General features: G+C 41.0%; 1 protein-coding gene across 34 annotated transcripts in view; it reads left to right on the forward strand.

Annotated features, from left to right (window-relative positions):
- LOC126295288 (uncharacterized) overlaps window positions 1–15781 on the forward strand; it is a 562445-nt gene that overhangs the window by 263123 nt on the left and 283541 nt on the right. For all 34 annotated transcript variants that reach the window (XR_007552438.1, XR_007552439.1, XR_007552445.1 and 31 more), the window contains 2 exons: window positions 4545–4902; window positions 15443–15515. Coding sequence is in view for 13 of the 34 variants with exons in the window: in XM_049987719.1 (XP_049843676.1) it covers window positions 4545–4902; window positions 15443–15515 (431 nt within the window). In the remaining 21 variants the exon portion in view is untranslated. The remainder of the gene's footprint in view (window positions 1–4544; window positions 4903–15442; window positions 15516–15781) is intronic.

Below are 15781 nucleotides of genomic sequence, written 5' to 3' on the forward strand. Positions count from 1 at the left end.
ACTTAATTGCAACGTAAAACACACCGTACCTCATACAATTTATTTACTAGAAAATTGAACAGAACAGCGTAAAAACAAATGAGGAAACGTAAGTCAGAGACTGCACCAGAGATATAATAATTACAAGTGGCGATCACTCGCACACAACATTGCACTGCCCTTGACCACTCCCCCCTTAGTGTCAACGGTACTTTCTGTTGAAACGGACATGTCGTCCAGACCGGGTTACGTGTCTTGCAAGGGCTGCTGATGGTGCATCAGAGGTGGCCTCGCCTTTCTAAGTAATTGTATGTGTAGATTTTTATAGAAATAGTTAAAAATCAACATTTTACCTTCTCATTGTGCAGTCTTCCAGACTGTGTAAATTAATTGTGGCCTGCCAAAACATGAATCTTGTGTTGTACCCACGTTGCCTGGATTCAGTGATCAGAGTACATTTCATCTCGCAAACTTTTGTGAACTATCATTCCTTTTCTTCTATTAGGTCGATAAATAAATTAGTTGAACAACTTTTGTGTCCATAAACACACTTATATTTTACTTTTAAAAGTGGAGTTTTTATTATAGATTATTTATATGGCTGATTCGCTTAATGTACTCCAGCGATGACTTGTACAGAAAGAAGCAGCTAAATAAAAAAAATTGAATGAAGCCCAATGTACAGCTTTGATTTATGACTTCCAAGGAATGTTTTCTTAGTTCCTATTGCTGTGTACAATTTACTGTGAGCAATTACAAATAATAAAATTTGTATCCAAAAAAGACAGTAGCCAAAACAACATAATAAATAAATATGATGAATGATCTAGACAGCTTTATTCATATCTTTGTTTTACTGAACTGTCAAAATATGTGGCCATTTGGATCTGGTAGAGGCATTCCATCATTAGAGTTTTAATTACATAGAGCTTAGATTGGCCCAAATTGAAAGAAATGAACCAAAGAATAACACAAAATGTACACTGTTAGGAATAGGACTATTGACAAAGATTGCTCTTAACCAGATTTTGTCACCAGATAGGTGTAATGTTGAGAAACATAAAGAATAAGCAATAATGAACATAAAGTGAAAAATAATTGACTGACTCACTATTTCATTAAATTCTGACACCAGTTTTAGTGGTCAGGTAAGTGAGAGTTGGTGACTGTCACAAGACTTTTAATGTATTCCTATAAAGCAATGTACTTAGTCTTTCTTTTATTTCATCTACAGATGATTCACATAATTTGTGACGTGAATCGACATGTGAAAATAAACTAGTCTTACGAACATGTCCAATTTTAGATCGTTATGGAAGTGGCACGGATTGAAGACTATACACATCTGTGAATGAATATGAAGAAAAGTGTGAATGAATGTTACCAAAATGCTATGTGGGTGTTGTGGTGGCCAGAATAAATGTAGTAGGATAACTAATCCATCCTACAAGAGATGTCGGAGTTCTCCAACACCATCACTGTGACACTACGTTGCATACCTTCACCCGTGCAAAATATGCAGACATGTTGTTAACGTTTGGGTACTGTAATGGCAGTGCCTGTGACGCTATGACAGAAATACTGGAGATGTTTCACTGACATGTTAGCTCTCTGCCAGGTTATTTCCCAGGGTTTCTCAAACATTATGTGAATCCGGAACACTGTCAAGTGCATCCGACATGAGAATGTGAGGCCGTTAAGTCACTTGAGGAGAGGGAAGACATTATTGCAAAGGTACAGCAGTGCCACCACCAGTGCATCTAGCATTAGCTGGCAGCTCGATAATTCACAAATGCGAGTGTGGTGTATGTTACATTCTGAAGGCTTATACCTATTCCGTTTGCAACCTGTGCAACATCTGCGCTCAGGTGACTCAGTAAGCAGAGAGAAACTTTGTGAATGGTTGGCTGTTCAGAGACTTCATACAATACACGTCATTTACAGATGATACGACGTTCATTTGCAGCACTGTCATGAACACCCACAGTTATCATAAATGGCCAGTGGAGAGCCCCCATCACACAAGGGAAACAAGATTACAAATTAAGTTCTTTGTGAATGTTTTGTGTAGTATGTTTGAGGACCGGGTGACAGGGCCTATGTTCCTGCCAAATCGCACCCCACAGCCACAGCATACATACACACATTTCCTGTAGAAGACTTGTCTGCTCTTTCGGAAGATGTGACGTTACAGCAAGGATGGGGAGGTACCGGCAATGGATCACTGATTCACTGTGCGAGACAAATATCTCAGTATCTGAATAACACATTTCCTCAGTTGTGGATTGGCTGTGGTAGATCTATTATCTGGCTTGCCAGATTGCCCTACCTAACCGTGTTACTCCTTTTTATGGGGCCAGTTAAAGTGGATAAAGCTGAAAAACGTGGTGCTAATATCACTGGCACAGCTTCAGACGAGTGTGCGGGACTTCTTAAACACACCTTGTCAGATGGACCAGTCATCTGCCCTACCATTATTCTATGTACTGGAGCATTTCAGTAAGTAATATTCACACTTCTTTCAGAATTATTTACAGGTGTGGAGTCTTCAACCTGCTCTTGACAGGTAGAATGACCTCACAAATTGAAATTCCTCCCGAATCACCTTCAGGGTATATACGAAAACCGGGAAAAACCCGGGAATTGTTTACAATTCTGGGAATTTTTCATTGCTTTAGTTTTCAGTTGAAATTTTGTGAAACCAATACTCTAACAAAGGATATTTTTGTATCCCGCTACTGCAGAATCATACTGCAGCAACAAAAGATGAACTGGAAAAAAAAGAAAATAAAGCCTAAGCCGTAAAGGAAATACGCCGTATACAACACCAATACAGTGCTCATACAAGCGCCTACCAACAGTAAAGTGTGTCAAAGGCAATGCTTTATAACAACAAATTGCCTCCAATGAGCATGATGTCACAACTGTTGAAATTAGATTTGAGTAGTTACAGGCGGGCTCTTGCACATGCAGAGTTGAGTCGCGTATGAGTAGTACCTTCTCCCGCTTCTGGTTACGGAAGTGTGGCTGGACGCCACTACTTAATATTGCCCCGGTTCGAAAATATCGGAGATCCGGGGCTGATGCACAGAGCAGTATGAGTTGTGGTGGGGAGGTGGGTTGTCTCCACGTGACCTGTGTTTACGTTCACTGACTTTGTTTCCTCTTCGTTTATTGCTCTCGTTAAATGATAACAAAACGGATTTTTGTGGCCGGGAGCTATTAAATGGAATAAAAATATGTTCGCATAATTATGGCAGGCTAAAATATGTTAATAGTTTCAGAATTTATTTCCACCTTTGACAGTCGAGCATTAATCGCATTACAGAACGATGAAGTTTTTTGCTGGTTTGCTAAAGAGATTTGGCTTTTATTAATCCATTCTATTGAGGCAGTCATTTTATTTGAAACACAGTGTTTAATTTCACACTATTGGCTAGTTTCAACTATTCGCTGCATTTAAAGTGCATGTGTGGCATTATGCCATAATAAATAACCAAACAGAACTGGTACTCAAAGAAAATTTACATATGGATGTGCATTTTAAGCTGAATTATGCGCTTAAGTATGGTTCGTGAAATCCCAACGCTCTTGAAATATCCTTTGATGTCTCGTTTCTTTTATGACACAATGTAAGATCTTTTAATGTGGGATTCCTACGTCATCGTAGCTGTGCAAGAGCGGTGACACCAGTTATCTGGTGCTTTCTTGCAACTGCTGAAACGAACCTATTTCTAACAGGTCGCAGGAAAATATTGCGAATGGTGGTTTGAATAGCGTTACATTCAAAGCAGATTTCCTGTTACGCAAGATGAATTATGTGCGAGAATGTACAATGAATTTCTTAAATCACAAAGCGTTTGGCTCTCATTAAAAAAAGTCTTTGTGGACAACCATTTAGAAGTATTTCGAGCCCAGAAGATTAGACATTTGCGTCGTTATTAAAAATTTTACTGACGCATTTGTGTGTGTGTGTGTGTGTGTGTGTATCTAAAATCTTAGAGACCAATACTATATGTGAATGCTATGTATATTAATTTAAGCCATTAACTTTTCTTATTTGTGTATACGCGCTACTTAAGTGATCTTGCTATTGGCTGACTACATCATGTGTCCTATTGTCATCAGCTGACGAGATCACGCGAATGAGCTATGGCGCTCACAAAAGCGCATCGCAATCTCAATTTCATTGCTTCGGAAAGAGATGTGCGTTATTTGGTGGAATTCAAATGTATACCTAGATAATAAGAAATTATGCAGCATACATGTTTCTGCACATCAAAGGTCTTTCAAAACGTGTTTTTCACTGTGGGTTTCGTTTTCTGAAGTGCCGGGAAAATATACGTCGGTATATAAAACCATAAACATTGAAAGGATTGATGACTTTTACAGTGCCGACAGAGTATACTGTCACTTAACACGAAAAAAGTGTTATTAACCACTAAATCCGGGGAATTTTTTTCCTTGTCCACGTATACACCCTGACCTTGTATATGGAGCCTCATTCGTGTTGTTCTCGTGGGCACAGACGACAGCATGTAATCGGAGTTTGTAATTTTTTGCAGATATGCGATACAAGGATTTATTGGAAAGAGACACCTGCCAATCACCGGGTGACGATCTCGATGCTGCGTACCGTAAAATCTGGGAGCACGATCACGGACTGTACCCCAAGCGGTTGGAATCGCATCTGGACGAGGACGACAGCACCGGGCAGTGCTTCCGCCCCAACCACTCGCCCGACAGCCAGCTCACGGACACGGCCTCTGAGTCCGGCACGAATACCGACAAAGTCCTGAGCCTGACGCAGTGCCGGAGGCTACAGGGGCTATCGCAGAGCTGTCCTCCTGACACTGGACGCATTGGAGGTGGTGCGACGAACGGAAATAGGTCGACGACAGGTGTCGGTGGCAGTGGACGTGAGTGAGTACTACCTTATTTACCCAATTATAAGAAGTGGTGGGAATTTAACGAGATGGGACATGGATAAACTGACCAAACCAGAGGTTGTACAGTGCTTCAGGGAGAGCATAAGGGAACAATTGACAGGAATGGGGGAAAGAAATACAGTAGAAGCATGGGTAGCTTTGAGGGATGAAGTAGTGAAGGCAGCAGAGGATCAAGTAGGTAAAAAGACGAGGGCTAGTAGAAATCCTTAAGTAACAGAAGAAATATTGAATTTAATTGATGAAAGGAGAAAATATAAAAACACAGGAAATGAAGCAGGCAAACAGGAATACAAAAATCTCAAAAAATGAGATTGACAGGAAGTGCAAAATGGCTAAGCAGGCATGGCTAGAGGACAAATGTAAGGATGTGGAGGCCTATCTCACTAGGGGTAAGATAGATACTGCCTACAGGAAAATTAAAGAGACCTTTGGAGAAAAGAAAACCACTTGTATGAATATCAAGAGCTCAGATGGAAACCCAGTTCTAAGCAAAGAAGGGAAAGCAGAAAGGTGGAAGGAGTATATGGAGGGTCTATACAAGGGCGATGTTCTTGAGGACAATATTATAGAAATAAGAGGATGTAGATGAAGATGAAATGGGAGATTCGTTACTGCGTGAAGAGTTAGATTGAGAACTGAATGACCTGAGTCGAAACAAGGCCCCGGGAGAAGACAGCATTCCATTAGAACTACTGACGGGCTTGGGAGAGCCAGTCCTGACAAAACTCTACCATCTGGTGAGCAAGATGTATGAGACAGGCGAAATTCCCTCAGACTTCAAGAAGAATATAATAATTCCAATCCCAAAGAAAGCAGGTGTTGACAGATGCGAAACTTATCGAACTATCAGTTTACTAAATCACGGATGCAAAATACTAACGCAAATTCTTTACAGATAAATGGAAAAACTAGTAGAAGCCGACCTCGGGGAAGATCAGTTTGGAGTCCATAGAAATGTTGGAACACGTGAGTTAATACTGACCCTACGACTTACCTCAGAAGAAAGATTAAGGAGAGGCAAACCTACGTTTCTAGCATTTGTAGACTTAGAGAAAGCTTTTGACAATGTTGACTGGAATACTCTCTTTCAAATTATGAAGGTGGCAGGGGTAAAATACAGGGAACGAAAGGCTATTTACAATTTGTACAGAAACCAGATAGCAGTTATGAGCAGAAACCAGATAGCAGTTATGAGCTGAGGGACATCAGAGGGAAGCAGTGGTTGGGAAAGGAGTGAGACAGGGTTGTAGCCTCTCCCCTATGTTGTTCAATCTGTATATTGAGCAAGCAGTAAAGGAAACAAAAGAAAAATTCGGAGTAGGTATTAAAATCCATGGAGAAGAAATAAAATCCTTGAGGTTCGACAATGACATTGTAATTCTGTCAGACAGCAAAGGACTTGGAAGAGCAGTTGAATGGAATGGACAATGTCTTGAAAGGAGGGTATAAGATGAACATCAACAAAAGCAAAATGAAGATAATCGGATGTAGTCTACATCGGGTGATGCTAAGGGAATTAGATTAGGAAATGAGATACTTAAAGTAGTAAAGGAGTTTTGTTATTTGGGGAGCAAAATAACTGATAATGGTCGAAGTACGTAGGATATAAAATGTAGACTGGCTATGTCAGGGGAAGCGTTTCTGAAGAAGAGAAATTTGTTAACATTGAGTATAGATTTAAGTGTCAGGAAGTAGTTTCTGAAAGTATTTGTATGGAGTGTAACCATGTATGGAAGTGAAACATGGACGATAAATAGTTTGGACGAGAAGAGAATAGAAGCTTTCGAAATTGTGGTGCTACAGAAGAATGCTGAAGATTAGATGGGTAGATCACATAACTAATGAGGTGGCCATCATCATTTGACTGATTATGCTTTTCAGTGTTCAGTCTGGAGCATAGCCCCCTTACAAAATTCCTCCATGATCGCCTATTCAGTGCTAACATTGGTGCCTCTTCTGATGTTAAACCTATTACTTCAAAATCACTCTTAACCGAATCCAGGTACCTTCTCCTTGGTCTGCCAAGACTCCTCCTACCTTGCTGAACCCATGAGTCTCTTGGGTAACCTTGCTTCTCCCATGCGTGTAACATGACCCCACCATCTAAGCCTGCTCGCCCTGACTGCTACATCTATAGAGTTCATTCCCAGTTTTTCTTTGATTTCCTCATTGCGGACATCCTCCTGCCATTGTTCCCATCTACTAGTACCTGCAATCATCATCCTACTGAATCTACCCAGCTTTCGCTCCCATACGGCAAAGTTGGTCGAAGGATTGAACAGTGCACAGATAACTTAGTCTCGGTACTGGCTTTCTTGTTGCAGAAGAGAGTAGATCGTAGTTGAGAGCTCACTGCATTAGCTTTGCTACACCTCGCTTCCAGTTCCTGTGAGAATATGCGTCCTAAGTACTTGAAACTGTCCACCTGTTCTAACTTTGTTCCTCCTATTTGGCACTCAATCCATTTATATCTCATTCCCACTGACATTACTTTTGTTATCGAGATGCTAATCTTCATACCATAGCCCTTACATTTCTGATCTAGCTCTGAAATATTACTTTGCAAACTTTCAATCGAATCTGCCATCACAACTAAGTCATCCGCATATGCAAGACTGCTTATTTTGTGTTCACATATCTTCAGCTCATCCAGCCAATCTATTGTTTCCAACATATGATCCATAAATAATATGAACAGTGGTGACAGGTTGCAGTCTTGTCTTACCCCTGAAACTACTCTGAACCATGAACTCAATTTACCGTCAACTAATTGCTGCCTGACTATCTATGTGAAGACCTTTAATTGCTTGCAAAAGTTTGCCTACTATTCCATAATCTCGTAGAACAGACAATAACTTCCTCCTAAGAACCCGGTCATATGCCTTATCTAGATCTATAAAGCATAGATACAGTTCCCTGTTCCACTCATAACACTTCTCCATTATTTGCCGTAAGCTAAAGATCTGATCCTAACAACCTCTAAGAGGCCTAAACCCACACTGATTTTCATCCAATTGGTCCTCAACTAATACTCGCACTTTCCTTTCAACAATACCTGAGAAGATTTTACCCACAACGCTGATTAAAGAGATACCTCTGTAGTTGTTACAATCTTTTCTGTTTCCATATGTAAAGATTGGTGCGATTACTGCTTTTGGCCAGTCTGATGGAACGTGTCCCGACTCCCAGGCCATTTCAATTATCCTGTGTAGCCATCTAAGACCCGACGTTCCATTGTATTTGATGAGTTCCGACTTAATTTCATCCACCCCAGCTGCTTTATTGCACTGCAATCTATTGACCATTTTCTCCACTTCCTCAAATGTGTTCCTTTTTCCATCATCATTCCTATCCCATTCTACCTCGAAATCTGAAACATTGCTGATCGTATTTTCACCTACATTGTGCAACTCTTCAAAATATTCCCTCCCTCTGCCCAAGGCATCCACAGGATTCGCCAGCAGTTTTCCTGACCTGTCCATAATACTTGTCATTTCCTTCTTACCTCCCTTTTGAAGACTGCTAATTACACTCCAGAATGGTTTTCCAGCAGCTTGACCCATAGTCTCCAACCTGTTTCCAAAGTCTTCCCAAGATTTCTTCTTGGATGCTGCAATTATCTGTTTGGCTTTGTTTCTTTCTTCAACATAACTTTCTCTGTCTACCTGTGTTCTAGTATGTAGCCATATTTGATACGCCTTCTTTTTCCTTTTGCAGGCTGCCTTGACTGTGTCATTCCACCAAGCTGTTTGCTTCATCCTACTTTGACACACTACCGTTCCAAGACATTGTTTAGCCACTTCTAGTACTGTGTCCCTGTACCTTGTCCATTCCTTTTCCGATGACTAATTGACTACATTCAACTAACTGGTACCTTTCTGAGATCGCTGTTATGTATTTGTGCCTGATTTCCTTATCCTGAAATTTCTCCACTCTTACCCTCGTACGTATGGACCTGACCACCTGCACTTTCGGCCTCACAATCCCAATTTCACTGCAGATTAAATGATGATTAGTGTCATCAAAGAATCCCCTGAATACATACGTGTCCCTCACAGCCTTCCTGAATTCCTGATCTGTTATTAGTCAATGACAGATCTGGTTCCCCTGCCTTCCCAAGTATACCAGTGAATGTTCTTATGTTTGAAAAAGGAGTTTGTGATTACTACGCTAATACAGTGTCTTGAAAGGAGGATATAACATGAACATCAACAAAAGCAAAACGAGGATAATGGAATGTAGTCGAATTTAGTCGGGTGATGCTGAGGGAATTACATTAGGAAATGACACTTAAAATAGTAAAGGAGTTTTGCTATTTGGGGAGCAAAATAACTGATGATGGTCGAAGTAGAGGGGATATAAAATGTAGACTGGCAATGGCAAGGAAAGTGTTTCTGAAGAAGAGATATTTAACATAGAGTACTGATTTAAGGGTCAGGAAGTCGATTCTGAAAGTATTTGTATGGAGTGTAGCCATGTCTGGAAGTGAAACGTGGACGATAAATAGTTTAGACAAGAAGAGAATAGAAGCTTTCGAAATGTGGTGCTACAGATGAATGCTGAAGGTTAGATGGGTAGATCACATAACTAATGAGGAAGTGTTGAACAGGGTTGGGGAGAAGAGAACTTTGTGGCACAACTTGACTAGAAGAAGTGATTGGTTGGTAGGACATGTTCTGAGGCATCAAGGGATCACTAGTTTAGTATTGGAGGGCAGCGTGGAGGGTAAAAATTGTAGAGGGAGACAAAGAGATGAATATACTAAGCAGATTCAGAAGGATATAGGCTGCAGTAGGTACTGGGAGATGAAGAAGCTTGCACAGGATAGGGTAGCATGGAGAGCTGCATCAAACCAGTCTCAGGACTGAAGACGACGACGAAGACTTGTTTTTTCTGAATTCATCATTGGAAAACTACAAGGTTGTCTTGTAATCACAGATTCAACTATTGCTGCTGAGGTTAACATTTTTAAGTTGTTTAATAGAATATATATTCGTTGTGTTGCATAGAAATATAAATCTTTGGCTGTTGAGCCCACTTGCAGATTTATTTTAAGAATTCAGAAGAGCAGGGGTCAGCAGATGACACGTGCATTCTGAAAGGCTTGAGAGCTCTTGACAGAGTACAGGCATTGGTTGAGCAGTCCCTTGTCATTGACTAGTGTGGTGCCAGTCAGAGATACATGAGAAACTATGGAATAGCCACTACAACAGTCTGTTGTTCTGATTGAAATTTGACAGTTTTGTGAAACACAGAAGGAAATAGCGTTAAACTACATTATTTTACAGACTTTTGATGTATTTCAAATGGCTTGTAATAAACTTTCTCATATGTATACGAATGCTTTATAAAAATATTAATGCTCCATTTGACGCAAAGGTAAAATTCAGGAACGGAAATGTTGTTGTTCAAATAACATTACTTAATTCTGAATCCAGATCAGTATTTTGATTACGAGAGACTGTAATGATTTACTAAGTGGTGTTAGTGTATTAGAATACTGTGTAAAAATGTTACCAGTTTTTAATCAGCTTTAGAACATGGTGACATTAACATGAAACCAGAAGGAAAACTTATTGAGAATGAAATGTCAGATAAATTAAACTTACTGTAATTGTTGTTGTGAGAATGTGTTAAAACAGTAAGACCTGTCATGGAGGTGGTATGAACAGGTGTCGGCAAGTTGGAGAATTGGACTGAATTGTGATTGTGATCTTTCGTGTGTGTGTGTGTGTGTGTGTGTGTGTGTGTGTGTGTGTGTGTGTGTGTGAAATATTAGTTGCTGTTGTTACATATCACTTGCTCCCTAGAAGATATTGCAGTCTGTTGGTCAGAGTTGCTCAAGCACTGCACTACAGAAGGATTGGAGGGGGGTGAGTGATACTAACATTTGTGCAGGAGGCAGTAAAAGTGTAGATAGGGGCCAGTAGCATACTTACATGTTTTGTGCTGTAATGTTGTCGATGATTGTGGCAAAGTATGGTGGGAATGAAAGGAGATGTCAGCTGTGGGTTCGACACAGCCAACAAGAGCGCAGCAGGCAGACAATATGTTTGCAAGCAAGAGACATTGTAACATTCTCACATCAGTATAGAAGCGAAATTGTTTATAATTTTAATTGGTCAGAATATGTTAATAAATTTAAAAAAGAGGGGTCTCCCCTTGTACTTGGCCAGATTTGGTAAAGGCCTATGTCACTATTTTCTGCAGGAGCTGGTATCAATCTCTGGCACTCCTCCAGGTGAAGCAGTTGCAACATATTTGCTAGGGTTAGTGATAAAGCTCTAATTATAGATAAAGAAATCAGACTGTGATGACTGGACTTGGCAGTAGTATCAGTTCTTCAGTACATGCTAACCTGTCTGTGCGACACATCTTTCCTGACAAAGAATTACACGGAAATACCTTGATTGCATGAGTCGGCATTTTGGCTGTTAGGAAAATGTTCCACTCTGTGTCATGCCGAAAATGCCAGTCACCCAATGTTCTCTTCACCCGAGGAAAGAGAAGGAAGTCAACAGGTGCCACGACAGGACAATCTACGTAAGCATCCGCATTCTGTAAACCACTGAAGTGCGTGGCAGAAGATATATCCCATTGTACCAGTTATTTGGGATTCTTCTTATTTTATTCACAGATATAGTACAGGAAGAAAGATTGTTTAAATGCCTCTGTGTGTGCTGTGATTAGAATGACCTTATCATAATCCTTATGTGAGTGATACATAGGAGGTTGTTGTGTATTCTTAGAAGCATCATTTAAAACCGATTATTGACACTTCGTTAGTAGACTTTCTGAGTATAGTTTACGTCTATCTTCAAGAGGCTGGCAGTTTGGTTTTCTCAGTATCTCTGTGGCTCCCAAAGATCAAACATATCTGTGATTATTTGTGCTGCCCTTCTCTGTATATGTTCAGACATCCTGTGTTAGTCGTATTCGTTATGGGTCCCACACACTTGAGCAGTATTCTACACTCCTGGAAATTGAAATAAGAACACCGTGAATTCATTGTCCCAGGAAGGGGAAACTTTATTGACACATTCCTGGGGTCAGATACATCACATGATCACACTGACAGAACCACAGGCACATAGACACAGGCAACAGAGCATGCACAATGTCGGCGTTACTACAGTGTATATCCACCTTTCGCAGCAATGCAGGCTGCTATTCTCCCATGGAGACCATCGTAGAGATGCTGGATGTAGTCCTGTGGAACGGCTTGCCATGCCATTTCCACCTGGCGCCTCAGTTGGACCACGTGAGACGACGCTTCATCCAGTCCCAAACATGTTCAATGGGGGACAGATCCGGAGATCTTGCTGGCCAGGGTAGTTGACTTACACCTTCTAGAGCACGTTGGGTGGCACGGGATAGATGCGGACGTGCATTGTCCTGTTGGAACAGCAAGTTCCCTTGCCGGTCTAGGAATGGTAGAACGATGGGTTCGATGACGGTTTGGATGTACCGTGCACTATTCAGTGTCCCCTCGACGATCACCAGAGGTGTACGGCCAGTGTAGGAGATCGCTCCCCACACCATGATGCCGGGTGTTGGCCCTGTGTGCCTCGGTCGTATGCAGGCCTGGTTGTGGCGCTCACCTGCACGGCGCCAAACACGCATACGACCATCATAGGCACCAAGGCAGAAGCGACTCTCATCGCTGAAGACGACACGTCTCCATTCGTCCCTCCATTCACGCCTGTCGCGACACCACTGGAGGCGGGCTGCACGATGTTGGGCGTGAGCGGAAGACGGCCTAACGGTGTGCGGGACCGTAGCCCAGCTACATGGAGACGGCGGCGGTGTACAAATGCTGCGCAGCTAGCGCCATTCGACGGCCAACACCGCGGTTCCTGGTGTGTCCGCTGTGCCGTGCGTGTGGTCATTGCTTGTACATCCCTCTCGCAGTGTCCGGAGCAAGTATGGTGGGTCTGACACACCGGTATCAATGTGTTCTTTTTTCCATTTCCAGGAGTGTAGAATGGGGTGGACGAGATTTGTAGCCTGATTGCACTTCCCAGTGCCCTACCAGTAAAGTCTACCATTTGGTTTACCCACAACTGAGTGTGTTCAATCATTCCGTTTATACCCCTACAATGTATTACACGAAGGTATTCTAGGAGTTGGCAGATTCCAGTGGTGGCTCGTTGATATTACAGCTGTAGAATACTAAATTTTTCCACTTTGTGAAGTGCACAGTTTTACATTTTTGAAGATTTAAAGCAAGTTGTGACTCTTTGAACCACTTTTAATCTTATCAAGACCTGACTCAATATTAATGCAGCTGCTTTCAACACATTACTTCATTATAGATAACTGCATCACCTGCAAAAAGTCTCAGGTTACTATTAATATTGTCTGCAAGGTCATTAATTTAAAAGATGAACAGCAGGAGGTCCGACACACTTCTCTGGAGTACTCTGGAAGTTACTCCTGCACCTAATTATATCTCTCCATCCGAGGTAACATGATGTCCTACCTATCAAAAAGTTCTGAGTCGAGTCACAAATTCGCTTGATACAACTACGTTGTCATACTTTTGACAATAAATGTAGGTGTGGTACTGAGTCAAATGCTTTTTGGAAATCAAGAAATACTGCATTTGCCCGATTGTCTTGGTGCTCGGCTTTTTGTATATTGTGTGAGTTCAGTTTCGCTTGATCGATGTTTTCGGAATGTGTGCTGTTTGGCATGGAGAAGGTATTCTGTTAGAGATATCTCATTATGGTAGAGCTCAGAATATGTTCTAAGATTCTACAACAAATCAGTGTCAAGGATATTGGACAGTAGTTTTGTGGATCACTTCTACTTTCCTTTTTGTAGACGGGTGTTACCCATGCTTTCTTCCAAAAATATGAAGGATCAGGCAAAACTTGACATCCCAAAGCAGCAGTAAGTGAAAGTGTACCATTTGCAGAATTGGCTGGTGCGATAGGTATACATTTTTTAATATTTTTCCTGTGTTAGCCTGTTATTCACGCAGGCAAACTACCGGACATTAACAGCAGGATGGGCAGGCCACTTTACTCCCATTCGTGCAGTAAATAGCAGTTTATTCTGTACACTTTCAATGTAGTGTTGATTAGTAAGGTATGGGCGTTTATGAGAATGCCAAAGTATCCCAAGACAAAGCTCAGTGAAATATGTATCCATTTTGGGCCACTGTAGGCCAAAAAATGGATTGTATTTGTCCCATTTTTGTTTTCAGTGTATTCCAGGATTATAATTTTAGTTTGATCTGAATGGTTTTCTCTGGAGCTTCACCATCTTACCGACTAGCACTGGCTGTTTGGAATTTGAACCGTTATTAGGTCACCTGTAATACATGTTTTCTGTAGTAATGGGTACCATCTCTGAAAGTCGAACACAACTGTTATACTGCAGTGGCAACCAAAGTACGGTTTTGGAAGTCTAGTTTCTGTAACATTAATGTATTACAACCAGATATGGCCACAATTGTAACAATTTATTCTTTTTGTGACTGTGTATTTTAGGTTTGCTGAGTTCATTCTAAGTGGCCAAAATTGTCCATTCTAAATTTCTCGGGTGCATTTTAGCGAACACAGTTTATTTTTCTTCAATACTATCCACAATGTTGCATACCACCAGAAGGTGTTTTTAATGTACAATGAGCCATTAAAATACAACAATGTGAGTACACACAACCTGCATCATCTGTGGAAGAACCGGAGAACTGTAGATTTCTATTATTATTTTTGTTACTCGGGCTTGTGTGTTGTGTGTGCAGAATACTGATTTTCTCCTTAACCTCTTCCCATGTAATTTATGGCTGGGAAAGGTGACACCCTAACTACTGTGGTTAGGGTGTCACCATTGGTAATTACCAATGCTACTTTGTTTTATCCCTGGTCGTAGTTTCCTCAGTTGTGTAAATTCACGCTACAGTGAGATATGTTGTAGTAAAACTATTTTTCACTAAACATATGCGGTGAAACATCAATACAAACAGTGTCCGCCAACTTGTCAGATTTTTCTGTCAGTCAGAATTTTGTACACACACTGTATATTTGACAAACACGTCAGACAGCACTGCACACAGTCAAGTATTTGTTAAACAACAAAGTTTGACCTTGTTTGATCGTGTACGGGGACCTTAACTACTGTGTCTTATAGTGGTGAGTTGTTTCCATACACCTACTCATTCAGTACGGATTGTTGCAGCATTATTCCCCGTCAAATGCAGAATATCGCCCCACAATACTCCTCTTTTATCTGTGGGCTGAGGCCCCTCCCCCCTCTCTCTCTCCCCACTAGCTGCCAACTACAGTTCTGTTGCGCAGGTTTTTAATTTTTACCAGGGTTGCAGCACATATCTCAAGCAAACAAAAAGTAATTTAATAACTTTTTTGGTAGTGGTAGATAAAACAGTACAAATAACTCTAACAACTGATACTAATGAGAGTTTTAGCTATATAAATTATGGTACCATGTCCCTATCTTTGTAAAACTGACTGACTGGCATAATGTAAGAATATTGTATTCTTTTTCAGGTGTAGTCCAAAGCAAAACAGTGTGTGCGACTCCTATCTGGAATCCCTACTGAGACACAAGAAGCAGCATTCGGTAAGTGAGCAATTTGTCAAGTCTTTCCATTTGAATCTCGTCTTAGGACTTGTAGTTTGATTAAAGTACACCAGATGGCTACTTTCACTCTTACTACTATTCTTTTCCTGCATTCTTGTGTTAAGGTATGAATGTGAATGACAGGTCTGTGATATTGGTAACTCTCGCATATCCGTAGTCGTCTTGGCCACCCCCATTGATCGTACAGCAAATGACACTGCTCGTCTGTCATCAGCTGGTGTGGTCCACTTGCAAACATAATCACA

This window comes from Schistocerca gregaria, chromosome 11, assembly GCF_023897955.1.
Source record: "Schistocerca gregaria isolate iqSchGreg1 chromosome 11, iqSchGreg1.2, whole genome shotgun sequence".
In the NCBI taxonomy this organism is placed as follows: domain Eukaryota; kingdom Metazoa; phylum Arthropoda; class Insecta; order Orthoptera; family Acrididae; genus Schistocerca; species Schistocerca gregaria.